The 27800-nt window shown below is 52.5% G+C and overlaps 3 protein-coding genes across 6 annotated transcripts; 1 reads left to right on the plus strand and 2 right to left on the minus strand.

Annotated features, from left to right (window-relative positions):
• Window positions 1-865: 865 nt before the first annotated feature.
• On the minus strand, window positions 866-4059 carry DNAJC22 (DnaJ heat shock protein family (Hsp40) member C22). The gene is made up of 3 exons (XM_039882119.1): window positions 3879-4059; window positions 2198-3155; window positions 866-1237 (listed from the first exon to the last, which is right to left on the minus strand). The coding sequence occupies exons 2-3, from the start codon at window positions 3035-3037 to the stop codon at window positions 1052-1054; spliced, it is 1026 nt and encodes a 341-aa protein (XP_039738053.1). The 5' UTR covers window positions 3038-3155; window positions 3879-4059; the 3' UTR covers window positions 866-1051.
• Window positions 4060-14164: 10105 nt separating this feature from the next.
• C1QL4 (complement C1q like 4) lies at window positions 14165-18345 on the plus strand. The gene is made up of 2 exons (XM_039882125.1): window positions 14165-15455; window positions 17545-18345. The coding sequence occupies exons 1-2, from the start codon at window positions 14919-14921 to the stop codon at window positions 17722-17724; spliced, it is 717 nt and encodes a 238-aa protein (XP_039738059.1). The 5' UTR covers window positions 14165-14918; the 3' UTR covers window positions 17725-18345.
• Window positions 18346-18967: 622 nt separating this feature from the next.
• TROAP (trophinin associated protein) lies at window positions 18968-25535 on the minus strand. Of its 4 annotated transcripts, none has more exons than XM_039882121.1 (15): window positions 25375-25535; window positions 24967-25121; window positions 24683-24869; window positions 23999-24156; window positions 23778-23915; window positions 23504-23586; window positions 22944-22996; window positions 22363-22484; window positions 21295-21411; window positions 21104-21187; window positions 20961-21020; window positions 20567-20701; window positions 19773-20406; window positions 19304-19497; window positions 18968-19143 (listed from the first exon to the last, which is right to left on the minus strand). In XM_039882121.1, exons 2-15 carry the CDS (start codon window positions 25108-25110, stop codon window positions 19096-19098), a joined length of 2157 nt encoding a protein of 718 aa, XP_039738055.1. In that variant the 5' UTR covers window positions 25111-25121; window positions 25375-25535; the 3' UTR covers window positions 18968-19095. The 4 variants fall into 4 exon arrangements, with proteins under 4 accessions (XP_039738055.1, XP_039738054.1, XP_039738057.1 ...); XM_039882120.1 differs by lacking the exon at window positions 25375-25535 and adding an exon at window positions 25209-25368; XM_039882123.1 differs by lacking the exons at window positions 21104-21187; window positions 25375-25535 and adding an exon at window positions 25209-25368.
• Between the last annotated feature and the right edge of the window lie 2265 nt (window positions 25536-27800).

A 27800-nucleotide genomic window follows, 5' to 3' on the forward strand; every position in this document is an offset into this window, starting at 1 on the left:
GATACACATACACACACACACACACACACACACACACACACACACACAAAGAAGAGGAAGAAAACAGTGGTAAAGGTACATAATTTAAACATCATGCGCCTGGTCTACAGTCTTTCTCTGCATCCTGAAATGTTTCTTCTATACTTGACTAGTTACTTGAGAATTAAAGAAGCTCCCTTAAGGTGTTCAAGCTGCTGGTTCCCTAGAGTTTCCCCAAAGTCCCTATAAGGGTATATGAGATATATAACCAGGACTTTTTCCATGAGTCCCCATAAAACAATGTCATTTGTCCCTTTCCCAATATCCCAATGCACTCTATTTACACCTTTATGACACTTATTTCAAAACATTGTACAAAGTGGACTTTGATATCTGTGTACCTGTGTTCCTATCCCTCACTAGACTGTAAGCACCCAGAGAGCAAGGGTATACCCACTTAAAGTTTGAGGGGTCTCCACAATACACCTCCAAGCAGAATAGTCTTTGATAGGGGACCACCCCCTACCCACAGCAGCTTGTTCCTTTTAGGGAAAAGTGTAGCTCCTAGAAAGTTCTCCTATAAATGGAATTTAAATATTTTTCTGAAATTTTGAAATTTAGCACCAGTCTTACCTCTCAGTGATCCACAGCATAGATCAAATCCCTCGTGTCACAGGACAACTTGTGAAATATTAGAACCTTCATATTTTTACTTCAATGTCCCAACCCAGTGCTGTGCACATTAAAAAAAAAAAAGTTAAATAAACTTCTTCCTTTACTGATCAATATACCAGGGGGTGGGACAAGGTGGTATATGCTCTAAAAGATATTTTATAATATGTTTTTCATTTCACTATGTGCTTTCAAGGAAAAAAAAAGTCAGAAATACAATAGCCAAAAATTCAGAAATTTAATGCGTAATTATATTCTTCCACCACAATACTTTTCTCATCTCCCCTATAAGCTGACAGTTTCTTTAATGCTGTTGGATGCCCCCACCTGGGCAAAACTGAGCTGGGACAATCTGCCCAGCTCTGCCAGGAAAAGTCCATCCTCAAGGGAAAGTTTCTTCTCATATCCAGGATACCCTGGGCTTCCTGGGCTGACTCAGGACTTCATATGCAGCCTGGATCTCCAAGAAGTGCCTTTGAGCCTCTTCTGTCTGGTGCTGGTTGTGGTCAGGGTGCCAGATCTTCACTAGCTCCCGGTATCTCCGATGTATTTCTTCATTTGTTGCCCCCTCTAAGACACCCAAAACCTTAGGAAAAAACAGATATTGACAAATTAGAATCCCGTAAGTTGTCTGAGTACCTGGGTCTCCCCTTCCTCCTTTGCTAAATCAGGCTATGTTATCTCTGGAGTTGGCTTCTACTTGCCCGTGAGAAAGGCTCAGATCTCAGATTAAAATTTCAGCCTTTTGAAACATGGACAGGCTCTGGATCTCATGGTAAGAACCAGGGTTTGCCTTTAATCACAGCTACCCACTTTCTAATCTGGAACTTCACACCCCTGACAAGATCTCCTCCTTACAAGAGAAATAAGAATATGTATCCACCAAACACATGTACAAGACTGTTAATAGCAGCTTTATTCAATATACCTTCAAACAAGAAACAAACCAAAGGTTCATTAACAATAGAGTGGATAAATATATTCTGGCATATTCATTCATACAATGGGATACTATACAATAAAGAAAACAAACACTTTACAATTGTGTGCAACAGTATGAACAAAGCTCACAGACATATATTGAATGAAAGAAGTCAGACACAAAAGAATACATACTAAATGATTTCGTTTATATGAAGTTCAAGAATGGACAAAACTAATCTATGGTAACAGAAGTCAGAATAGAGGTTACCTCTGAGGAAAGGAGTATAGATTGGGAAAGGGGCATGAGGGAACCTTCTTAGGGATGGAAATATTCCATACCTTGATCTGAGTGGTGGTTACACAGGTGTATATGTAACATTAATATATGTTATACTGCAATAAAAAGTAGATAATATACACATATTTTCCCCCACTCATTATTAGAGCCTCTGCACATTCATCCATTGCACAGAGAAACCCCAGGACATCTTTCTGGGGTCTGACTCAGCAGACATGAAAATGGTACATAAGGGGATCCCACATAAGGGGCACTGGCTCCAATAAGGCTTAGCCTAACTCCCTGAGCCCTCTCAGACAGGAATGAGAGGGGAAAAAGCCTTACCTGGTAAGCCAGCTGACGCTTCTCATCTTGAAAACTGTGAACAAACTCATAGAGCTTCTCCCACTCCTGGAAGTAGCTGCTGCTGAAGCCAGGATCCCCCACTAGCAGCCTCCAAAACCGGTAAGGCAGAAGGAGGACAGACTCCATGAGGTGGCCAAAGAGAGGGAAGAAGCTGAACCAACTCAAGAAGGAGCCAAGGGTCTCTGCCACATAGCTGAGGGTGGCAGCTGTGTTGTAGAGGGCGCTGTATGCTAGTGGGCCTGTGAAAGCAAGGTAAGCTAAGCCCAGGCGGTAGAGCCGCACACTGAGAGTCTCTGATCCAACTGAAGCTTTGTAGCGGCGATGCTTCTGGGCTGTGATGCTGGCCGCCAAGCTGATGGGCAGGATGGCTATGGAGTAGCCATAAAAGATAGGGGAAGTAAGAAATGCTGCTGCCAGAGTGTTCTTAAAGTCTGAGGTCTGGTTGCCGACAGCGGCCACTAGCAAGACCCCTAAGCCAACTGCCAGTGGGAGGCCCACAATATAGAAGCTGGCCATGAAGGAAAGGCTAATGAGAGCCACAAGGCCAAAATAGATGCCCACTATCATCTGGGCGGCAAAGCGAATGGGACTCAAAGGAGGTGTCCCTGTTCCTGAGCTCTGTCTCTGCCCCTGGGCTCTGTTGGCCTGAGCTACAAAGCTTGGAAGCTTCCAGAACTCCAAGAGCCAGCCCAGCCCGCCACCCCCCAGGGTAAGCATCCAGAGTAATGCATGGCTGTCCCGACCCAGGTACAGGTGGTGGAGTCCAGCAGGGCCCCCTACAGCCCAGAGGGCATAGGTTATCAGGAGTCCCTTGGCCATATTTTAGGGAAAAGTTCTCAGAACAAGTCCAGTGGCACCTGAAATTGTTCCGAGTGCATAAATATAGGGTCCTCTGTGAGAATCATGACCATCACAGCCCCAGAGTTATCCTTAGACCCTAAGAGATGAAAAAAAGCAGCTGTAAGACTATAACCAGGTCCCAATACAGTAATCTTTTCTCCTAATAATAATCGAGTCCAGATCTACCTGAGTGTCCCTGAAATGCTGGTTCTCCCATACCTTTTGATATAGCACCTCAAGTCTGTTTTTTATAACCATAGCAACCCCAAATTTAGGGGAGAAGAATGTTTTAAATGCCTTCAGTTGAGTAACTGAGAGAACTCAGCACCCAAACAAGAAAAGCGGAAGCTTAAATTTTAGACTTCACCTCAGACCAATGACCCTGAAAATGATTCATGGGGGAGTGGAGCGAATAGGAGTGAATACCATGCCCTTCTTAAGTTTCTACACATTTGGAAAGTCCCTGCCCCACCCCTCCAGCCCCCAATCAACACCATCTATGGCAGCCCTCATACATCTGGCCAAAGTTTTAGCCCCTCTCCAGCCTTCCCAGCTCTCTAGGCCATGAAATATTCTCATAAGGCAAACTTGAAACAGCTCTGGGAAACTACATTTTGATCTAGACCCTGGCACCCCACAATTCAACCACCTCCTTCCAGGGCAGACTTAGAAAGTCTCTCCAAAGCAGTCTAATGAATGAATCACCAGAATATCATACCAGATGCCAAAGTGTGCCTGCCAGTCTCTCCCCTCTACTTAGAGTGGGCCTCATGACCACCAGCCAGCCAGTACCCGCTACTCCCAAGATGAGTGCCCGTACCTGGGTATCCTGGCTCCCAGGCCCGGCAGACCAGTCATTTCCTTGGACCACAGAGTCAAAATGGCCCTTCTCACTCTGCTTCCACTTCCATCCAAATGGACTTTGTCTTTCTGTGTTTGCTGTGTCAACAGAAGTCTGCCTTTGGGGCCAGGCCCCTCCCCAAGGCCCTTCCCAGCCTCCTCGGGATCACCTTTCAACCTTAGGCCCTTCTCACCCGCCCCCTCGGGTAAAGTCAGTTTAAGGTTTTCTGGGCGTAGCCAGCTTCCCCAGGCTCCAAGGGGAGGCGCAGCACCCCTCTCCAGGCCAGGCGCGCCTGCACTGCCGCGACCGCCAGGTGGCGCTGCTGCTCATGGAAAGACAGGTTGGGTCCCCAGACTCACCTTGTTAAGATAGCCCCGCAAAGCAGTCCAGAGCAGTCCGCTATCATTGTCCTTTTCCACCTCCATAAATGGGAAGATGTCTCCTCCATCACCTCAGTTTGCACTTTCCTCTCTCCCTACGCGCCCTTCAAGACTGCCTTGAATGGCTCTATTTCCAACTCCTCAAAGGCAGAGACACCATCAACAGGCTGTAGGAGATAATCTCCACACACACGCACCCGAGTTTGCCTCACTGCCTTGCCTCCAGGCGTGGCAGTTAAGGAGCACTATGTCTAGATTTCAGCCTGAGACCTGAGGAGATACCCGATCCGGAGGGAGCCCCAAGTCGACTGTAACCTGCCAGCTCTGGCGAGAAGGAGAACCAGGAGCAAAGTGGGTGAGGGGCATCCCACCAGGAGAGCAAGGCCGTAGCCCGAGAATAGTCTGGCTTCCTACTTCCTTGATGCTGGGATGAAGCTGAGATGCAAGATGCCTTCATTTCAGTGTCCTGGGCTCCAATCCTGGTTCTGCTACATGACCTTGGACAAGTCACGACGCTGCTTGGGTCTGTTTCCTCCTCTGTACAGAAAAGACTTGAATCTCCAAGGTTTCCCAGCCTTGACTTGGGGGTGGGGCGGGCCTGGTGGGCCTCACCCATGTCGCCGCCCCACAATCGGCAGAGTATTTCTGTTCCCTCCACTCTCCCAGCCCCCTCAGTCCTTATCCTGGCCCGGAGAGAGAAGGCGGCTCTCCATATTGCCCCTTAGGGCGCATTGATGGCCAGGGCTGGAAAAGGCCCCAAAGCGACCCGGGAACCGCCGGCTGGGGGTTGCGGCGGATGGGGCGCTGAATAATGAATGAGACTTAATTGGGCTGGCTCTGCGCGGTGGTGCACTAAGCTCGGCAAACAGCGTTGGCGGCGGTTGCTGCCGCTGGACAAACAAACTAGCTCCCAGCACTGGGAGCTGGGCGGGAGCGGCAGAGGTGGGAGGGGGAGGGGGAGGGAAGGGGCATGCTTCTGCGGCCCCTGGGCTACAGGAGGAACCCAGGAGTGTGGGGCTGCGCTGGCTTCCCAGAGAGGGATCTCAGGAAGCGAAGACTGGAGAGTGAGAGAAGCGGATTGTGCGGCGGGAGCCAGGGGCCTCAGGCGACCTGAGAGCGAGGAAAATATGGAGAAATGAGTGAAGAGTGGAGGAGAGAGAGAAGTGAGAAAGGAAAAGGTGCACCGGGGAGGAGCTGCAGCGGGGCGAAGGAGGGAGAAGAGCAGTTACCTAGGGGAAAGAGAAGAGCGATGGAGGAACAAGTGAAGGGAGGCGCCAGGGCCCGGGAGAAGAAGAATTGGAGAAGAGTCAAGGAGAGGGATGGGAGGTGACCGGAATGAGAAAGAGAGGGCGGCGGGGCGGGAGTGAGACGCCCCTGCCTCCACCTCGCCTGCAGCGCTCCCGCCCTAGCGCTTTCTCCAGTCGCCCGCACTCACTTTGTCACAATTACGGGGCCGTCACTAGGCCCGGATTGTTTTCCCCAAATTGTTGTTCTATAAACTGGCGTGGGGGTGGGGAGTAGGGGGATCCGATAAGCTGAAATTGCCCTGGGGGGCATGGCGGTGTATGTACCCACAAGCAGACCGGGGTGGACAGGTGAATCCAGTAACCCAACCGGGAATTCTGGCTGCTGCTCCAGCCTCGTAGCTGATCCCGCTTCTAAACTTCCTGTCCCATCTCAGCCTCAACAGAGGCTGGTTTCCCCAACAGAGAACTGCAAGGATGGCTTGTCAGGGACAGTGGAGACAGTTGTAAGTGGGGCCCAAACTTCCCTGCTCACCCCACTCTCTTTTGTTCTTCACTATTCTGGTAACAGGGAGAGGGGATCTATCCCAGCTCAGCTGTCCCCAGAGCGCTGATCACCCTAGCTGAATGGCCAGACTCCCACCCCCAGCCACACCCGCGCCCTGAAGCCCCCAGCTCCCGTGCCTCTCGGTGCCCCACGCCACCTTGCTGTCCTTCAATTCAAAAACGTCATTGGCATGCATGGGCCTGTGGGCCTAAGAACCCAGCTGCATGTCGGCCAGGCAAAGACTTTCTCCCCCCGCCCTATTCCACCCCCGCCAAAAGCTCTCCCATGCGTCATAAACTACCTACCCCCTGTATGGCTGGCCTGTCGGCCTAGGCAACCGCTGCTGAAGCCCAGGCCTCGCGGGAGCGGCTGTAGAGGAGCCGCCGCATGGCTGGCTCCGACATCGGCCTCCCCGGCGGCTCCAGGGGCAACGGAGGGTGGCGGCCGCTGAAGCGAGACGGGAGCTGGCCCTCAGAGTTGGCAGAGCTGGGCGAGGGAGGAAGGGACTCCTGGGTGGGCTTGTGTCCCGGTCTCTAAGGCCTGCCATTCCATTGCCCTGGGGTTAACCCTGACCTGGACGCTGCCTGGATCCTCGCGCCTAGGATGCGGTTGGCTCCCTGTGCCCCCTCCCCCAATCCGGTGATTTACACCCAGGCTCCGCGCAGCGCCGCTTCCCAATCAGGAATATCGACCCCAGGCGGGGCCCCCCGGCCGCATCGATCCCTCTAAGGCTCGGGATTTAAAAATGTCAAATTTGCCTTTTCCAGGAGGGCGGAGGGGCGAGAGCCTGGAGGAGGGCGTCTTGGAGCGGGGCTGACAGCGGGCCATCGACCAGGCGCCTGTGCCCTGAATAAGAAGAGACCTGGCCGTAGGCAGGTTCTGACACTGCATGACCATCCTTGGGCTGCGGTCACCTCTGAAAGGGGCAGGAAGAAAGCCCTCCTCCCTCCTCACTATTCCCCTGGACTATTTATTCCCAGAGGGAGAAGCTCCAGAGGAACAGAGACCCCCAAAGGTAGGGAGATAAATTTGAAAGAAATCTCTAAATGTGGAGATATGCAGACACAAGAAGGGCTGCAGAGATAAAGATATAGAGGCTCCAAGTGATACCCTAGCTATCAGGTAGAGCAAGGAAAAGGGAATGTGGCTGAAAGACACACTGTAAAAAGAACAGGAGACCAGAGATCCAGAATCCCAACTCTCCGCCTTGTAGACCCAGGAGATTTAGGGCTGGGGAGAAAGCCAGGCTCAATCTTTTGGTGTGTTTGAGAGTGGGGAAGGAGAGTGGAGACAAAGCCAGGTGATCAGAGTTATCAGAGAGAAGAATTGGAATATAATTAGCATTATCCTCCCAAGTCTTTGACTAGTAACTGGATCTGAGATCCAAAAGGTAAGGGTCCCAGGGGCCACTAGCCCAGGCCCCAAAGAAGTGTGCTCCCTCGGAGATCTGATGATCTGCTCCTTCCCTTCTTGAGGTTCATCTCCTCCTCTCTGACCCCCACCAGCCTGGGGATACTCATGTCACATCTTATATCAGAGACTATTTGTATATGTGGAGACTGTGTATATGTGTAAGGGTGTAGACTACAGAGAACTGGTAGTAACCACTTTCTTCCCCAGGACTCAGCAATTGGGTCTCCAGACTTTGGGGGTGGGGGACATCCACTACTTTCAGGAAGCTTGGGGAAGGGATGATACTTGAGGTGTAGGTGATGGAAGGGACCAGTTACCCAGACCAGCATTCTCACAGTTAACATCTATCCCCCAGCCCCGGCAGCACACCTCAGCTGTCACTGTGCACACTGCCGTCTCCTACAGAACTGAAGACAGAGAGCTGACAGCAAGTGGTGCGGCTGGAGCCGGGCACAGACACGCAGGGAGGGATAGCGGCTCATCCTCAGACACTTGCAGCTCACACCTCTACTGACAAAATCAAGCCAACACATCTCTAACGCTGACACACACAGTCACTGACCTCCATGCACGATCCACACCCATCAATGCCTGTCATACACAGGCGCACACGCGCACAATTCCTCGCAGGTCAGGCTGAAGCGCCTAGTCCTAAGGCCTGTCTACACTCTTTCTTAACATCTCAGACCTTAAATCGCCTAACCCGAGGAGAGGGCTTAGGTCCCCAAATTGTGCAACCAGGGCCAGCCACAACAGCTGACAGGCCGAGCTCAAGGAAGTCAAGTATCAGGGTCAGGCAAAGAACCCAGAGATGACCAGGCGGTGGGGCTGTTAAACGCCTCCCTTACTTTCCCTCTTCCCCGCACGTCCACTTGCTGGCCTCCCGGCCCGCCGTCCGCCTGTCAGTCGAGTAATGAATGCGCGCTCGGGGCCCCGGGCCCCTCCGGAGTCGTTCATCACTGCCAGCAACGCCCTCTTCTCTGCCGCCCGCCGGGAGGGTTAAGCGGTACAGGCAGCGAGAGCCCCTCTCCCCGCACCTCACCACTAATTGTCAGATTGAGATGTTGATTTGTCAGCTGGGAGCTAGCGCCAAAGAATCTGCAGTAAAAACCCAGACTCCTTGAGCTTCCTTTCGATTCCATTCTGGCTCACCCAGGCTTTGAGCTTTTCCAGATTTGATGTGGATAGGTTGGATTTCAATTAAGAGATGGGGGATAGAAGAGCAATATGATTCTATTCTGATAGGTGGTGCACCAGGATACAGACCCTCAGTTTCCCTAAGGGGGCTCGCCCTGGGCGCATTTCCCCTTGAACAGACTTGAGGCCCAAGGCCTTCGCACTCCAGCCTCCCAGCAGGGGACGCCTGGGCCACCACCCTCCCCTCTCCTGCAACTACAGTTCCCCATTCCTCACTGGAAGCCCCCAAGCAGCAGTCCCCATTGCCCGCCTTCAGGGAACTCCCTGGGCCATATCCTGCCTCTTCTCTTCTGCACCTGCCTCCCTCCTTCCGCAGTCTTCCATTCTCCCATAGGAGGCGCCCTGTTGCAGGTCCGCTCTTACACTGCCCTAGGCGCCTAGGCTGCAATCCCACTCCTGCCCTCTCCCCAGCCCCTGCCCCGGAGCTCCCCTGGCGGCCGGCTGAGTGACGGGCGGTGGGTGATTATGCGGAGCGGGGAGCGGGGTGCGCCGCGGGCGGCAGCGCTGACCCTTCACATTTCCGATCCGCCGGGACCCTCATCCATCCGAAGCCGCTCTTTGTCTGGCCGCCTAATTGCCGGCGGACAGGATGGATGGCGGGACCGACAGCCGCGGAATCCCTAATAAAGGCCGCGGCCGCCGGGGAGGGAGAACGGGAAGGAGGGGGAGCAAGAAGGAAGGGATGGAAGGAGGTGGGAGGAAGCACCGGGCTGCGGCCGCCGAATCAGAGCCGTTACGCGCGGCGCACACTCGAGACAGGCCAGCCTAGGGTTCAGGACCAGGAGTCCCGGGTCGACATGGGTCCGAGCGCAGTGTGTGTGGGGCTTGTTAAGTCTCCTGCTTGTTGGAGAAAAGAACTAGGGGCCCCAGTAAAAAGAGCATCGTAAGGCCGGCGCTTGGGGCTGCCTCCTGGGCTCTGGGTCCTCAACCGCAGGCATCCCCCCTCCTCTGCTCACCTGTCGGCCTCCCAGCGCGGGATCCAACATCCCAGCGGAGAAATGAGGGGTCTGACAGCTGCCTGTGCTGCTGCTCGCTACATTTCATTAACTGGAGGCTGGAGGAAGGAAGCCAGTGGAGGCGGCGGGGGCAGGGGAGTCTCAAAAAAATGAAAAGAGCGAGGCTAGGGCGAGGAGCCACACCTGGCCGGGGTCAAGAGCTCTGGAAGCAAATCAGCAGCGCTCTGTGGCCTGAGAGACACCTTGGAAGCAATCTCTACCCACTCCCTGTGGAGCCAGGAGCCAGTCCTCTGCCCTGTGGGTGCGGGCATGACCCTTGGAACCCAAGACTGCACGGAGCTACGTACGGTACCAGGGGCTCCTGCGGGAGATGAGTGGAAGTCCTAGGCCCGGTGGTGCACTCGCCCTTTAGCCCGGCGACTGAGGCCTGTCTGCCCTCTGTGCAAGGGGGTAAAGTGCATGCAGGCTTTTGGTCTGTGACTGCTTTCCCACCGGGCATGGGAAAAGGAGAAAAGTCCTAAGCCCTCTCTGCCAACTCACCGCCCTTTCTCCTCTTGAGCACATTTTCCTCCCATTCGCTTCATTTCCTTCTGTGCCCTCTCCTCTTCCATGTGAACAGCTCTACTCCACAGCTAACTTCAGCCCACATCCCTTAGCTAGCAATTGAGCACCTGTTGGTTGTCAGGCTTCATAGTACTAGGCTTGGAAGATGTGGGACACGCTGAGCCAAGGCCCTGCCTCATTGGCTTCACACACAGGTCTCTCCTGAGACGCATCTCGATCTCATTCCCCACTTATGCTTCTCTCACCCTTCCACTGCCTCAAGTGCCATTTCTCTTCTCTTTCTCAAGACACTGAGAAGGAAGCCAGGAGATCATAAGTCTGGTTCTGTCACTTTCAGGGTGATACAGGAGAAGCCATTTCTCCTTTTGGGGCCCCAGTTTCCTCATCTGTAAAATGGAGACAATATAGCCACCATTCAGGGGTGCTGCAAGGATGCAATGAGAACTTGCATGTAAAAGCCCTAACATACAGTAAGCACTCAATAATGTTATTTCCTTTTCCATGCTATCGGGTGGATAAAGTTCCTTTCTCTTCATACTAGGGGTTTTGTATCAGGCAACCCAGGCTGTTTCCAGTTCTGTATGATCTTAGATGTGGGAACCGAAAGCCAGAGTGTGTGTGTATGGGGCAGGAAGGGAGGAGAACCACATTATGAATGATCCTGAAAGGTGAGGAAGGAAAGAGTACAAGAAAAAAAAAAATGCTTCCTTAGATCTTAATGGAAGATCAGCCAGCTAGTCTCTCTCCTCTTACAGACAAGGAAACTGAGGCTTGTGGAGGTTTCACTGCAAGTGACAGGGGCAGATCACACTCCCAGGATCTTTCCTCCTGTTAGCCCTCTATTGCTCATTTCCTCACCTCCTTTCTTCCCTTGAGGGCATCTGGGTCAGTGACAAGGAGTGTGGGCGAACGAACAAAAGGAGAGAATCTTTAAGAAGCCAGGACCTTTCTGCTAGACCTCATAAAATTTTAACATGAAAACTTCCTCAGAGTAGAAGGCACACATCACATGCAAATCATATGCTAATCACATGCTAATCCAAAGTCTGGTCTTCAAAACTCTGAGGCACACTTGGCTGTAAACGCTGGGGGAAATTCTTGGGAGACTCCTGGTTTCCAGGAAAGGAGAGATGGGGATGGGATCCATTAGGGTGAAGTTATGGAGTTAGAATTCATTTTAGAATTGGAAAAGAGTCAAGTGTATAATTTGGGGTTAGGGTCAGGGCTAGTGCTGAGTCAAGGGATGAGGTTAAGGCAGGATTTAGGCTGGGCTGCGCTTATAAATAGGAGAGCCTATGAGACTCCTTAAAGGCTTCCTCTCCCCTTCCTTCCCGTATCAGCTTTGTCTCCCACCTCCACTGCTCCTTCTATATCCTGCAACACATCTTTCTCTGCCTACTTCCCATTCCCAACCACACCACCTTCCTGGGGCCTCCCCGTTTGGCTGCCTGAGGAGCTCTGGGCAAATTGTCCTAGACCCAAGCTTGGGCCTCAGCATTTCCTTTTGAGCCCAGATACTTGGCTTCTGGCCCCAGGAACACCGACTGGCCTTGACCCTACCGAGGTCTCTTCTTGGCCTAATGTGACAGCTGCAGGGGAAGCAATAAGGACCTGGTGAGCTGGCAGCTTTATTTCAGAGTGTGGGGAAAGAACAACAGAACATGAATAAATTCATAGAGCTGGCCCCTCGCTCCCTGTGAGCCAAGCCCGCTCTCCCCACCATACACATTCGCTGCTGCCTGCAGCCCTGCTGGTCACCGCAGTTCACAGTCTGGGCTGGGGATAGGAGGAGAAGGGAAGCTCCAGAGAGAAGAGAGCTGGGACCCAAAAGGGGCCGAAGTGAGGGGCTCAAAAAGAGGGCCTTGGTGAGTAGGAGAGTGGGGTGGGGATCGGGCTGAGCAAGAGGACCTCTGGTGAGTGGAGGGAGAGGGGAGGAGGAAGGAGCGGCGTGGCAGGACCTGGGGTTGATGGGGCTTGAGGATCAGGCAGGGGAGGCTGATATCAGCTCAGGCCTTCTCTCTCCTCTCTGATCCATCCATCATCCAGCCTGGGGGAGCAGATCCGGAATTAGACATGCACAGGGCCGACATGGCCCTCAGCCCCCCGAGGAAGACAAATGGCGACAAAGACCTTGAATAAAATTTGTATTTATGGTTGGAGGAGGCCCCTCCCCCACCTACTGCCAATTCTTTCTCTCCTAACCCTTTCAAGCACGTAGGGGCCTCCCTCTACGCAGGCCCAGCCTCACCAAACCGCCTTTTCCCTGCATCATTATGGGCTAAGAGATGCAGAGAAGGGGTACAGGAAACGAGAGGTGACGAAATCACCTTCCGCCCAATAATCATGCTCTGGTATGCCTTGTGCCCTCCATTTTTCACATCGTATTTCTATACATTATAGTCCTAGCCGATCCTAGTCTCTAAGAGGTCCTTTGCAGCTGTTCACATCCAGGGTCTCCAAATATCCCCACTTTGCCAGTTGTGGAGCCCCTTCTCCAAATCTCTGGCCCTGGGGTCTCTATGAGCAAGAAGTTTCCCCCAGAGGGGCCAGACCCTAAGAAAGAATGTAACTACTAGTTTTTTCTCTGGACTCTGGACCCGTATAGAGAGGGATCTGTCAAAGCTGCGTTCCCTCTTGGTCACCCGGAATAGCAGACATAATCACCTCTCACAGGAGGGTGCCTAGCACTCAATCTGCATTTGGGTTAGGTAATTTGCATAACCAACTTCAAATCTCTTCTCTAAACATTTTTGTGTGGGGTCCAGCTTCTCTGGGTTTCCTTGTAACCACAGACCTCTGAGGAAGGGAGGACAGTGGCAGAGGTCTAGGGGCTAGATAAAGCCTGGCGCTAGGGCAGGGTTGAAGCTGACCAGGGCTAGGCAGTGCAAGTGAGTCAAGAGCTTCCTTCTGACTCTTTTCCACAGTAGACTCTCTACTCTAGTTCCGAGATAGAAGCGATGGCATTCATAGGGTCTCACATTCAAGGACTAAGAGGAAGACAAATACAAAACCTTCCTTCAAATAGCCCTCACACTCACACACAAAGACAATGCACAATTCACAATCCCACTCACCCAGGGACATATTAGGCTAGGGTCCCATGGCCATATCCATACTTGCAGACCACTGTCACAATGCACAGGCCCAGAGCCTACCACTATGCTGAGAAACGCCCCGCCCCCGCATTTTCCCCACAGTTGATATGTCACATTGGAGTCCGAACACGGACCTGGGTGTCTCTCTGCAGCGCGCCATTTACATTTCTCTCTCTATCTGTCAACCTGTCTTGGCTCCCGTCTCTCTCTCTCCGTCTCTGTCTCTCCCTCTCCCCCTCTGGGGCTGTCAGTCTCTTTTCCAAGCGTTGTCTCTGTCTCTGTGTCTCTATCTGGTTTTCTCTCTCTTTGATTTCTGTCGCTCCTTCTCTGCTTTTCTGTCAGTTTCCTCTTCCCTCCCACAGGCTGGTCTGTTTTCTCACTCTCTGTTGTTCCTTCTCTCTCTCGCCTGCTCTGCCTCCCCCCGCAAACACACACACTGGGGTCGAGGGTAGGGATGGCTGGAGATTTGCCTTTTCCAATTCAGGCCAACATGTACCCGTTGAACCCTTTACCATATGTTATTTGGTTATGGGTACTAAGGGGTGTGGAATGGTGAATTTCTCTTTTCTCACCCTTCTTGTTTGTTGGATTTCATTTTCCTTTTTCTTTTTTCTTTTTTTTGGGGGGGGAGGAAGGGGCTCTTTTTAGCTCAGAAATACACTTCTGTCTTCTCTGTGTATTCTCTGGGCTGTGGGAATACCCAACTCCGGGTAGAGGGTGAAAGTAAGGATAGGTTGGGGTATAGTGAACCCCTGCATAATAAGGTTCAGAGCCTGGTAGCAACCACGAGGCTGGGGGCCCGAGGGTGGGGGCCGCTGCCGGCCCCGCCCCCGAGCTTTCCTCTTTGGACGCCAGGGGTCGCTCCACCCCCAGCCGCTTATAGCGGCTCCCGGCGCTCGGCTGCTCACACCACCCGCACCGCGCCCTGGGAGGGAGGGGTGGAAGGTTAGGGACGCAGAGAGGGAGAGCGCTATCAGCAGAGAGACGCGGGGCCAGGGCTCTAGCAGGGGCTGGGGCCTCAGCTGGGGTAGCAAAGCGGGTCAATGCTCTCCAAGAGCCGGAGCGCAAACCTACAAGGAGGTCCAGTCCGGTGAGCACTACCCGAAGCGCAGAGCCCGGGACGTCCAGAGCGCGGAGAGTAGTCCCCACTCCAGCGAGGAGCGATCCGTCTGGGTAGCTGGGGATCTAGGCGCCGCCATCCTTGAGAAAGCAGCTGTCCCGAGAGCAAGCATCCTAGATCTGTAAGAAACCAGCCGTCCGAGAAGCCGCAGATGTCAGGTGCCCGGGAACGTTAGGCTGAACAGGAGGGTAATAGAGGACCACAGGCTCTGAACCGTCGGGAGCTACCCCTGGCTCGACCCACGCGGGGACCTCCGCCTTGACGGAAGGTTTGGGGAACAGCACCTCTGAGGCGGGATCCCACCGAGGAGGGGGGTCGGGCGCAGCCGTCGGGGGGGGGAGGGTTCCGACCCAGGACCGAGCCCGGTCACCGCCTCCGGGGCTCGCAGAAAGCCCTGGGCCTCCGCCGCCATTGCGCCCAAAAGTGAGGAAGACCTGCTGGCCCTGGCTGCATCGCGTCTGAGCCGCCGCAAGCGGGTAGCGGGCGCGGCCGTCGGGGTGGCCATGGTGCTGCTTCTGCTGGTGGCTATTCCGCTGCTGGTGCACAGCTCCCGCGGGCCGGCTCACTACGAGATGCTGGGTCGCTGTCGCATGGTGTGCGACCCACATGGGCCCCGAGGCCCAGGACCCGACGGCGCGCCGGTTTCGGTGCCCCCCTTCCCACCGGGCTCCAAGGGAGAGGTGGGCCGTCGTGGGAAGGCAGGTCTGCGAGGGCCCCCGGGACCACCAGGTCCCAGAGGGCCTCCAGGAGAGCCCGGCAGGCCAGGTCTTCCGGGCCCTCCCGGCCCGGGCCCCGGCGGGGTGGCGGCCCCTGTCGGCTACGTGCCTCGCATTGCCTTCTATGCGGGCTTGCGGCGGCCACACGAAGGTTATGAGGTGCTGCGTTTTGATGACGTGGTGACTAACGTGGGCAACGCTTACGAGGCGGCCAGCGGCAAGTTCACCTGCCCTATGCCGGGTGTCTACTTCTTCGCTTACCATGTGCTTATGCGCGGCGGCGACGGCACGAGCATGTGGGCCGACCTGATGAAAAATGGACAGGTGAGATGACCATTCCCCACCTAGCCCCAGATCCGCGGGATCGCTTTGTAAATCTCCCTGCACTCATTACGCAACCCGATCCCCTTCCCCAAACAGCGTCACTGAATACAGGAATGCCCGCCCGGCTGCCAAGAACTTAGAAATCGTTTCCTTTAGTCAAAGAGGAGTTGGGGCTGGAGGAAAGGAAACGACCTGTCCAGGGTCTCACAGAGCGTTAGGAGTGGTGTCAGAATTAGAATTCGGGATTCAAAGCGTGATGTCTGCAGCCGCCACCTCACACTTCAACTATAGGCAACCGTACACCAAACCTCTTTGATGTCTGGCCCTGCCATTTAGCCTCTTATGTCCTCCAGCCTTGGGCTACTCTCTCTTCTGCAGCAGCCCTCCTGGACTTCAGGTTTCCCAGCCTTGTGATGGGCCACGAGTTACCTGGAGCCTGGCACCTTGAAATTAGAATGGAATCTGGGTCCAGGCAGTAGGCAGTCAGCAGCCATTCCGTGGGGGAGTTCAGCTTGAATTTTTGAGGAAAATGTAAAAAGAAGAAAAACTCTGGCTCACCTGCCCAAGCTCTGTTAGCCCCAGTACCTGGGGCCAGTTCTAGAGAGGAGCTAACCCTCAGCTAATACTGGGTTAGTAGGCAGGGATGAGAAGTGATATGACAGCTAAGTGATCAGCCAGGCCCCTTGAAGAAATGAGTTTGGAGGAGGAAAGAACAAAGGTCAGATAAAGCAGAAGTCTTGGACCCCAGCCTGGTCCAGTAGGCTGCACATTCTCCTTTTAAACCTTTGGCCTCCAGGTTTTGCTGCTCCCTGCTCAGGAGAATAGCCCCAAATGACTTAGCTGGCAGACTGGGACACATCTAAAGGAGTGATAGGCCGCAGGGGTAGGGATTAGGTTAGGTGCCTGGGTAGGAATAAGGTTGGGGTTTAGTGGTGACCTCCAAATGCCTGTGCAGTTGAGTGGTGTTGATGGTGAAGCATCAGGCCTGCTCATCCTGACTGTCTGAAATCTGAGCCCTGCTAAGGCTGCAGCACCCTCCTGTTCCAAGACCCGCAGGCATTACATTGGGGTCTCATTCCAGCAGGGCTGCCCCAGGAGCCCAGGGAAAGGGAGTGAGAGTGTATGTGTGTTTGTATGGGAGTGAGATAGCGTACGTGTGCAAGGGAATGTGAGTGCGTGTGTGATGTGTCTGGGTGTGGGATGTGAAGGTGTGAGAATAGAGCATGTCTATCTGCTTGTGGCACTGAGTGGGTGTGCATGGTCTGTGAAGAGTATCTGTGAGTGGGTGAGGGAGACAGTGTGTACCTGGAGTGTGTCGGTTTGGGAGGGACACGGCGTCCCTCCACTCTGTATTCCGCAGCGCCCGCGCTGCGGGCCCTGAGGATGGTAAATAGTGATTAGAATAATGATGAATAATTAATGAGTTAATAACCATCCCCCACGGGACAGGAAGAGCGGGGTTGGGGCAGGGCTAGTGGCCAGAGGCGACCAACAGCAGGGAGCCAGAGTGGAGGAGGGGCTACCTGTTGGGGCAGAAGGTGACCCCTAGATGGGGGCTCCAGAGGCACCTGGGAGGCAAGAATGCATCATTGCACCTTCCCACCCTTGCATACACACAGATACATCTGTGCCCTATCACTGGGGAAAGGGACCACAAATTTAGGAGGCCAAATGGGGTTCAGAATCTTAGAATTTATTCTATTGGCTAATTTTATTTTTTAAATGATAATAATAGCAAAGCCTTACAGTGTTTTCTATATATAGTAACTCATTTATATGTAGTAATTCACATGTAGTAACTCATTTAATCTTAACAGACTTAGAAGGTGGTCTCTATTATTACCTCCCACCTTATAGCTCAAATTGAGGACCAGAGAAGAAGTGAAACTTGCCCAAGTCACACAGCTAGTGAATGGTGGTGCCCGTGAAGCTCAGCGATCTCCTGGCCTCTACTTGTCCTCTCCAGCTACTACAGCCAGCTCCCCTAGTGCCGGCTTCACAGGCCTAGCTACACCTACTCAGCCAGACCCCTCTCATCACCCCAGGTCCGCACAGGCCGTCAGGGGGTTGTTGTGTTCTCTCTTGATAGGTCCGGGCCAGCGCCATTGCCCAGGACGCGGACCAGAACTACGACTACGCCAGCAACAGCGTGATCCTGCACCTGGATGTGGGCGATGAAGTCTTCATCAAGCTGGATGGCGGGAAGGTGCACGGAGGGAACACCAACAAGTACAGCACTTTTTCTGGCTTCATCATCTACCCAGACTGAGCCGGGCCCCATCCCCCACGCATCCCCCTTCTCCTCGGCTCCCCTCCTTACCCACCTTCAACCCGCCCCACCCCAGGCACCACCCCCATCCTTTGAGAGCCTGGCAGTGGAGCAAACTCTCCTGCTCCTGGAGGAAGCCTTAATGGGCGGACTCTTGTGCTCTGGGGTATAAGTGGCTGGGGAGCGGAGGCCGGGGCAGAGGAGGAGCTGAGCGGCTTGGGAAGGGAACTGGAGCATCAGTGAGCATCGGGCCTATGAGGAAAGTCCGGAGAGGGGCGGAGGTCGTGCTCCTCTCTTCCACCGGGAGCTAGAGTAATCTCACTAGCCAGACTTGGCATTTAGGGAGGGAGAGACCAGAAACAGGAGACCACATAGGCGGGAGGAGACGTTTGGACTGGGTAGGCACTGGTCCTCTGTCATGACTTTTTCTCAACTTCCCCACCTCCCCTCATCTCCATTTTTTTGGCCCGGTCCAGCAGCCTTCTTGTGAACTGGAGGAACCAGTGAATTTTTTCCTAGCATTTAAAACTCATTCTGTACAGTCCCCATTTCACTCCCATCCTGGCTGGGCCCTGGGGCTACAGCTGTTGTTGTCTCATCCAATAAAGTGAAGTTAGAGAACATGCGTGCCTCTTAACTGGAGCACAGAGTGGGGATAAGTGGCCGACCCATTCCCTTACTCTTCTCAAGGACTCCCACCCTACCAGAGGCAAAAGTTTAGTTCTTCCAGGCAAGGCCTGCCTCTGGGGGAGAAGAGGAGGGTAGTAGTTCAGGGCTTCTGCTGTGATATGGAAAGGGGGAGGTGGGGTGGTATCAGCTTAAGGGGAGCTTTGAGCCTTACACTGTGGGGAGACACCAACCAGAGTAACACTAACACGAGAGGGTTCCAAGGATATGGGTCTGGTTCCTCAGCTTTCTGCCAGATGTAGGAAAAGAGTTGTAAGAGGAGCTCTAATAGGGGATGAGGGAGTTACTGACAGCTCCTGAAAGTGGCACTGATCTCAAGAACAGCAGGTCCACAAAGGCCCACATTTGACCCCCAACACACTTATAGAGCTTGCTGAGCAGTAGGGTGGGCAAGAGTGGGATGACTTCCTCCCTTTAGGGTAGCTCCAATGTGAGGGGAGCCTGGAAGATCCCGAGAACCCAGGGCTGGCTCTAAGATGGAGGACACTGCCACCATGTGGGCAACTGGAGAACAACAGCAGTAGCTGGCCTAGGTCAGACTAGATGGAAACAGACATTTTCGACATTGTAGAAACTTTATTAAAGGACAAAAGGGCATCGGTTCGTAGTCCCATGGCACGGACCAACAATAAATAAGGGCTAAAAGGAAGGAGAAGAGCAGGGCACGAGCAGAAGACAGATGCCTCATGACGGAGAATCCCGAAGGGCAGCAGAACCGACTGGAATAAAACACTGGAGAGAGAGAAGACCGTGTCACAGCCCAACCATCCTTGAATGGAGACAGCCCTTCCCCGGACTTGTGTAAAGGAGCTGAGGTTGGCCCCCTGCCCCACTTCCTACTTCTCACAGGATTGTTGTACAGGCACAACCTGGCTATGGATAGAAGTCTCACCAGGGCTTCCTGCCATTCCAGCAATGTAGCCACAGGGTTGGTGCAGACCCTGGAGGGGACTGAGGGTGGGGCTCGGCTGGTGTAGAAGGCACACTCATCATCCAGGCGCGCCTCATGGAAGCAGTGGATGGCGGTCAGACATGCTTTGAGACGCTGCCTCAGGGCCAGGGTTCCAGGAGCCAAACTGCTGGGGCCTGGGGGCCAAGGACCACAGAGAGTTCAGGGTGGGCTCTGGAGTCCTATACTCCCACCATTACTGCCTTTCTCATTCCTCCACCAAGGACCAAACCAATTAGGAGCACAGGGCTGGAGGCCCAGCTCTGCCCTTCTTCCCGAAGGAGAGCTGGACTGGGGCAGGGCAGGTGGAAGAAAGAAAGCATGGGATCACCTGGTACAGGGCAGGCGATCCCACTCCCAGTGAGAGATGAAAACCTCATTTGTTCACAACTCCTTCGAACCAATTCCTTACCTGCCTGGCCTATTGGGGGCCTCATAGACTGGAGTGAGCGGATAGGGGGGCTGGCACAAAGTGGGCGCTGAGAGGAGAATATCACGCTGGTGGTCGCTGGAGCCCACAGACTGCAGCAGGGTTGTGGGCTGGACTCTGGATTCCTAGGTTCCAGGGAGCAGGCCTCTGATGCCCCAAGTTCTGCCCTAGGGGAGGGCTCTGAGAGTCCAGTTTGCCCCTGGGGGCAGACCTGAAGGGGTCCAGGCTCTACCAGAGGGAAGGCCTCTGATACCTTAGGCTGTTCCTGGGTGGTAGGCTCTGGTATCTCAGGCTCCCTCCTATGACAGGACACTGGGGGGCCTGGCTCTGCTATAGGGCAGAGCTGAGCTACCTCAGGCTCTGCTCTAGGGGAGCACTGTAGTTCTCCACACTCCTCTGAAAGGCAGGGCTTTGGCAGTCCAGATTGTTGTAACAGTTCAGGAAGGTGGAAAGCCTCTGAATTATGCTCTGGGCCATTCAGAGTTCTAGGAATCTCAGCCAACAGGGACTGAAGTTCAACCATATCCAGAGAGGAGGCTTCATTAAGATGGGCACACTTGCCCCGTGCCAGCCCTTCTACCTCCTGTTGCAAAAGCTGCTGCAGGATACTGATGCGCTGTGGGTGGGAGAGAGTATATCTCAGTGTGATGTCAAGATGTGAGTTCAAGTCTCTACCCACACTGTCTTTTTCTCATAACCCCTCTCTTCCTGTTTCTCCCTTCCCCAGCCCAGTCACTGCCCATCAGGCATCAAAGCTGTTGTCCATACAGACCCACCTGCATCTTGAGCTCCTGGAGTTTGGGGGGTGTACTGTGGTGGGGTCCATGCGGAGTTGTCACAGGTGGTTTCCCAGTCCCCTCCTGCAACCTTACACAACTCTCCTGGTCAAATAACCGGACTGCAATCTGCTCCTGCCACACAGGAAGAGAGGGACCACATGAGAAAGTCTGGCTGGGGCAGGAAAACCAGTCTGAGTCCCACCCTCATGAGGAAGGGATCAGGTCCCTAATAGACAGGCCCTAGACTGAGATTAGGAGGGACAGCAGAGAAGCAGGGAGAGTTGGAGAGTTAGGTAGCTTTTCCAGAGAGCCCACCTGCCTCATACTGCTGGGCCTCAGGCCAATAGGATAGAGTGAGGGATCACGGCATGGAAAGGCTTTGGGCACTTACCCAGGGCAGGGCAGGCTCTTCAGGGCAAGAATGAGGGGAGAGGCCACTCAAACATCGGGCCTGGACAGAAGTGAGATGTCATAACTCTCCCTGCACCCATTCATTCCCTTCCTATGCCAGCTACCTCCCCTGCCCTCTTTTACCTGCTGAGCTCTGGGGGCTGATGGGATGGGCGTGAACTGGGTTTTGGGGTGAAGGGCGGGACGCCGCAACACTGAGTATGAGCTCTGGGGAGAGATGGGGGTGGCTGAGCAAAGACAAAACCTAGGCCTAGCAGGGATCCCAGCCAGACTGTTCTGCCCCTGCACAGCCCCTAGGAACTGTGGATACAAACCCGAGCTGAGGGGCTAGGGGAGGGGACACGCTGAGCCAGTCCAAAAGGGGATGGACAGGGAATGGATGGTAGCAGCAAACTGCCAGGGGAGGGCATCAGGTTGCAGTCACGACTGTCCTGTGGAAAGGAACAAGGTAGAAAAGTGATCTCTACTCCCTCACCTTCCTAGGACTTGCTCTCACTACAGCAGCCAGTGTGATTCTTTTAAGACCTAATCAAATCACATCACTCCCTTGTTCATTCCCCGTCCCCATGTCTTTCCACTCATGCCAAGTAAAAGCCAAGGTCTTACACTGGTTTTTAAATTCTTACCTAGTCTGATCCTGTCATTGCACTAATCTCACTTCCTGTCATTCTCCTTACTTGGTTCAGCCTCGCTGGTATCTCTCTTTTGCTGATCCTTAAATACACTAGGTACATTCCTTCCTCAGGGCCTTTGCATCTGTAGTTCTCCTGGAATGTTCTTCTCCCAGATATCTGTATGGCTCACTCCCTCAACATCTGGTCTTCACTTAAACATCATCTTCTCAATGAGATCCCCTGACCAATCTATTTGAAATTGTAATACCAAACCCCACCCCCACTTCCACTTCCCCTTCAGTGCCTTAATATATTTTTAGAGAGTATTTATCACCATCTGACATACTATACATTTTACAATGTATTTACTTTTTGCCTCCCCATTCTAGAATGTGAACTTTTTTACTACTGTATATCCAGAACCTAAAACAGTGCTTGATACACAGTAGCTGATCAATAAATACTTGTGGAGTGAATGAATAAATGCTTTGGTTGACAAATATCAGTTCTCTCAGCACTGAACTGATGGTGAGATGAGTATATACCAGACTGTGACCTCTCATCCCCAGGCCCAAAATACCTGGTGAACAGAGGCTAGTCTTAATCTGGAGAGGGCTTGGGCCCATCAGGATTAAATCCAGACCCAATTCACATCCGAGGCCCAGGACTGCCTGGCTCTACCCACAATCTTCAGTGCTGGTTGCTACTGGGGAATCCCCAAGCATCTCCCTTCCCCACTTTCTCCATCCCAGGAGGGTCCCATCTCACCCTAGTGTGGGTTATGTCTCGGGTTTCTCTTAATGGAACCCACTGCGCCAGACTGAGGGGGCGCCCTCCTCCTTCATCTGAGTGAGTGACAACTTCATGTTCTCCTTCAGGGAGAGAGGAAGCTAGGAGGAGACAGGAAATTTGCTGTAGCATTTGAAGCACTCACCAAAGTCTGGCATAGGCTTTGCAACCTCTAAAGACGGTATGTCAGTTTGATAGCCCCCACTGCCTCATCAGGGGTGGGGACCCATCCAGCATCCCTTTGGAGCCCAGAACTATCTCAATAATCACTTATTAATCTGAGCACCCTGAGTAGGGGTGTGATGGCTCTTAGACTGAGAAAAGAATAGTGAGCGGAAGGTAAATCTCGTAGGTGGTGGCAGGGAGAATTTAGAAATGGGGACCGCCTTCTTGGTCGCCAATGCAATTGGGCCAACCTAGCCTATCAAGGTCTCTCTCTCTCCAGCTCCTTCTGATCTGGCCTTTCTCCTTTCCCCCAGCCCACTGAGCTTTCTCATCTTGCTCCATACTGTAGGCAGCCCACCTGCTCCTGTTCTCTCCCCATGGCCAGATACACTCACCAGACTGGACTGGGGTCTCCAGGAGCAATCTTGAGGCCTGGCTCACTGAAGTCCTGATGACAATAAGAAAAGCAGCTAGCAGTCACCGAGTACCAAGTATGAGCTGGGCACTGTGCTAACTGCTTTACAAACGTCATCTCATTTCATTTTCACAACCACCTCCAATGAGAACATGAACATTATCATCATTTGACAGATTAAAGAAATTGAAACTTGGAGGTTCAGGCAATCTTGCATAATTAGTAAGTGCCAAGAGTCAGGAATCAAACCCAGATTCCATTTATTGCTACAGTCTGTGGTCTAGCCATTAAACAAGAGACAGCACCTCTCATTTTGGTATCCTTCCCCCACCAACAACCTGAAGAAACTGATGTCCTACTGAGGCCTGGCTATGAACCTCTGAATCCTATTCCACAAGCTCACCCTGAGCAGTCACAGGGTTCCCCACTTCCCCTCCCGGGTTGATGGGAAGTCCAAAAGCTACTGGAAGGCCCCAGCTCTGAACGACCCTTGTATCAAACACTGGATTATTTTTTTCAAAATGACCCCCTCCTTCTCACCGGCTGCTGCCGCCTGTCTCTCTTCTTAGCTCCTGGAGGCTGGTGCGAGCAGAGGGATGAAAGGAAGGTCCTGAAGGTGGAATCTGACTCATAGAAGCAGAAGAAAAAAGTAGAATCAGAGGTGGCCCCAAACTTTCAGGCCTCACCACCAACCCCATCTGCCTCCATAGAAACCTTTTGGCTCATCATGAAGTATCTTCTCTCCCAAGGCCTAGCTTTGTTCCTGGAAGGAGCTCCCAGAAACACTGAGTATCAGCCCATCAAGGGCACTCACCAGAGCCTCAAGCCTCTGGGCGCACAAGGTCCGGCTGCAGGGTCCTGGTCCCTCAAGCCTCGAAAAGCAGGAAGCCCTGGCAGGGTCCAGTCGGTGTGTGGGAGTTCTCGGGGCCAAATATGCAGAGACCCGGGCACCCTAGGACCCCAAAAGAGGCTATCAGCTTAGGATTCCCTCCTCGGTCTACCCCAGCCTGATCTCCTCATATCCTGTCTCATTACCTGGCCCCTCCGGATGGTGCCTCCCTGGCTCCCTCGAACCAGTACTCTCTGAGCCAGACTGGGCTGGCGCCCCAGGCGACAGCTCTTCACCCCCTCACCTGACAGGATGGTGGCCAGGGCCTCAGGGTCAGCCACAAACTCTACGACTCCTGGAACCTCTGCAAGGGAAGAGAAGGAATGGTGAGAAGGAACAGGAAGTGGGAAGGCTGAGGGGCCAGGTACCCTAGTGTGGTCACCTTGAGGTTCAAAAGTGAGCCAAAGAGACTCATAAATTGGACTCAACTCACCAAACGTTCACAGAACTTTGTTCTATGTAAGTTAATACTCTAGGTCCTGGGGCTCAGAGATGACTAAGACAAAGACTTCATCCTCAAGAAGCTATCATTGAACTATACAGAGGTAACAGACTCAAGCCAAAGTATGGACATGTTATAAAAGAGTATTGTAAGCTCTTAGAACACAGAGCAATTGATTGTGACTGGGGAGCTGGAAAAGGTTTTGGAAGGGATGACATTTTGCTGAAGGAAGGAGAGAACTTCTGAGAGCAAAGAGCTTTCCAGAAGCAGGGATGAGTACTCATTGTCAGCAGGAGACTGGAATGAGTGCAAAGCCCTAAACCCCACTATGTCTATCCCATTCTCCCACTCGGCCAAGGAGACTGTGTTGTAGGCCTCCAACAGGTACCTGTCTGGGGAGAGGGCCCAGGCCTCACATTTTGTCCCCTAGGGCTAGGCCTGAGCTCCTCCAAGGGGTTCCGGTGCTTAGTGCTCCCCACCAATCTCTCTGATTTCTCTGTTTGATGTGTGGCTTTTGGTCTGGGGCCTGCTGAATCAACGAGGGGACGCTGAATACTGAATTTCTGCTCCAAACTCTAGGGGAAAGAAAGACAAAAAGTTCAGCGTTGGGGTGCATTGCTTCTGTGTGCTGCTTTCTGTAGTTACTACCTTCATCTACCAGGGCCTTCTTACCTTTGGATCTTGGTTTTCCTGGTCCAGGGCGCAGGCCTTGACTGTGGGGAGAGGCGGGCATCTCTTCGAGCGGACCGGAATCTTGCTAGGGGTGGGTGATACACCCCGGAGGAGAGGATCCCTCTTGGTTTGGAAGGTGGTCATGACGGCTACAACTGAGATGGGAAAGAAGGCAAGTTCAGGGATCCAAGGGCAGCCAGTTCGAGCTTTCGGTCCGTTCCTCACATCCCTGATACTCCCACTTTGGCCCAAATCCATGCTCCTAGAAAACTCGGCGCCTGCAAGGCCGCTCTTCTGGTACCACCTCTAGACAACTTGAGCCTACTCTTTCGCCCTGGGACCTTGAGCTGCCTCTCTTCCTTATAAACCTCCACAGCCCTCATTCCTTCCAAGATCCCTGTGCCGCACCTTCCCCAGAAGCCCTCAGGGTCGCCCCCACTTCTTCGCTTTCTCCCTGACTTGAGTTCTGCTGCAGCTACTTCCCCAATTTGTAAAATACGCCAAGCCCCTGATTGGCTCGTCCGCGCTCCTGCCGGAGGCGCGTGACACCTGACTCAGCCGTCCAGTGCGCAGGCTTCGGAGGCGGGGTCCAAAATAGGACTAGTTGTTGAACCACTTTCTGGCCAGGAAAAAAAAACTGATCCGGTTCAATCAGCCAATCCGAGAGCGGAGAGCAGCGTGGAAGGCGGGGAAAGAGGAAGGAGGAGGCAGTTCTGAGGCCGGGGAAGGCGTGGCACCCCGATTGTGGGCAACAACGGGCGCCTTCGTACTCTCGCGAGGTCTCGGGACTGAGAGGGAAAGACCGTTCTCGCGGCATTTTGGGAAGGGCTTGTTGTCCTGATTACGGTTGTCTGTGTGGGCGGCTAGTGGGAACCCCTGACTCATCTCTAAGCTGAGTGTGGCGTCAAGCTTTGGGGTCGCCATTACAGACACATAAAAAACATCGTGCTACGGACGAAGCATCACTCTCCCTCCTGTCCTCTGCCTTCCAACTCCATTACCTATTTCAATTCCTCAGATTTGTCCTGTTCCTTCTAGTCTAGAATGCCTTTTGTTTGTTTCCACTCTTATTCGTGCCTCCAAATTGATATTCACTGTTCCTTAGGACTTCCTTGAACCCCTTTACTTACAACCCACCCTAATCTAAAAAGATTCCTTGGTTATATGCTCTCAAAGAACAGTGTTTATTATCTCAGCATGTATCCAGTTGGTAATTGTATATTCATCAATGTGAACATAATATGTTCATTAAACTCCATCTCCCCTACTAGACCTCCATGAGGGTGGTGACCCTTTATGTTTGGCTTGCCATCATGTTTTCAATGCCTTGCATTCTGCCCAGCTTGCAAAGGTGCTCAATGTTTGTCGAGTGAGTCAATGGATGAATAATTGATCAAATGAATGCATGCAGGGACAAGGAAGATCTCCAAGAAGAAATATTTGAACCTCCTTTTTAAAAAGAACACTATTCTAGTCACTACTTATCGGCAAGGGCAAGAAGACATGAAAGACTATGGAATGTTCAGAGAATACTGAGTCAGCGGTAAAAGCGACGTGGGAAATAGAACTGGCAAGATGGTTTGAGTTGAGGGAAAGGGAAGGTCACATCATTCCACCAACAGTTACTGAATGCGTCAATTCCAACCACTAGATCTGCAGGGATGGCTACTAACAAGTACCGTGTGCCTATTGTGTGTAAGATCCTTTGCTAGGCATTCAGGATCTGAGGAGGAATAAGACTGAAGTTTGAAGGATGCAAAGGCACCAGGATGGATGATGTTGGCTGCACAGTAGCTTTATATGATGTTAAGGTAGCACAGTGCAGGTTGGTCTTCATCTTCACGAACCTGGAAACTTGAATTTGTCAGGCTACCCAGAGTAGATCTTCAGACTGATTCACACTAATCAAATTAGTATGAGAAACAGAGTGATTTACCATGAGCGATATACCGTTCGATGACCAAAAATATTTATGCCTATTCTTGAGGGCACACAGAATCAAGGTACAAAGGAGAATGATTTTATATCAGAGAAGTCTTTAAAGGAACCAACGCTCAGAATATCTGCCAAGCCTATCAGAGCATCCAGTCTGTTTTCTGCATAGCAGTCAGAGTGACCTGCTTCTGTTTGTCTTTGCTGGACCATTCCTACGGAGACTTGAGTTGATCCTCTTCTTTAGGTTATAACACAATGTTTTCATCAACATGCTAACCACCTCTCTTGTTTTATTTTGTCACCTGCTTTCATTCCCTGTCTGCTATCCTATTCTCCTCAAAAGACACTACTCATGTGTGCTTGATATATGTTCCTAACTATGCATGTATGCTTGTATAATATGTAAAGTTATGTAAAATTTCCTGTTACTACTATAAAACAATACAAATTTATTCTCTTTTAGGTCTGGAGGTCAGAAGTCTAGATTCAAGTGTTGGCAGGGCTCCATTCCTTCTGGAAGCTTCCAGAAAGAGTCTGTTTGCCTTTTTCAGCTTCTAGAGGCTGCCAGCATTCCTGAGCTTGTGGCCCCTTCTTCCATCTCTATAACTTCTTGCTTCTGTCATCATATTTACTTACTTCTGCCTCCCTCTTATACAGACTCTGTAATTGCATCAGCTCTATCCATATAGTCCAGGATGATCTCTCCATCTCAAGGTCCTTAACTACATCTTTAAAATCCCTTGCCATATTCCAGGGATTCACAGATTCAGGGGATTAAGCTATGGACATCTTTGTGGGAATATTATTCAGGTTGTTTAGTGTATGTGTTTTTAATTTGCATAAATGGCATTGCCATTTGATTCTGTTTTTACTTTTTTTCAGTCAACTTTGTGTCTAGG

This window comes from Pteropus medius, unplaced genomic scaffold (assembly GCF_902729225.1).
Source record: "Pteropus medius unplaced genomic scaffold, Ma_sr-lr_union100, whole genome shotgun sequence".
Lineage (NCBI taxonomy): Eukaryota > Metazoa > Chordata > Mammalia > Chiroptera > Pteropodidae > Pteropus > Pteropus medius.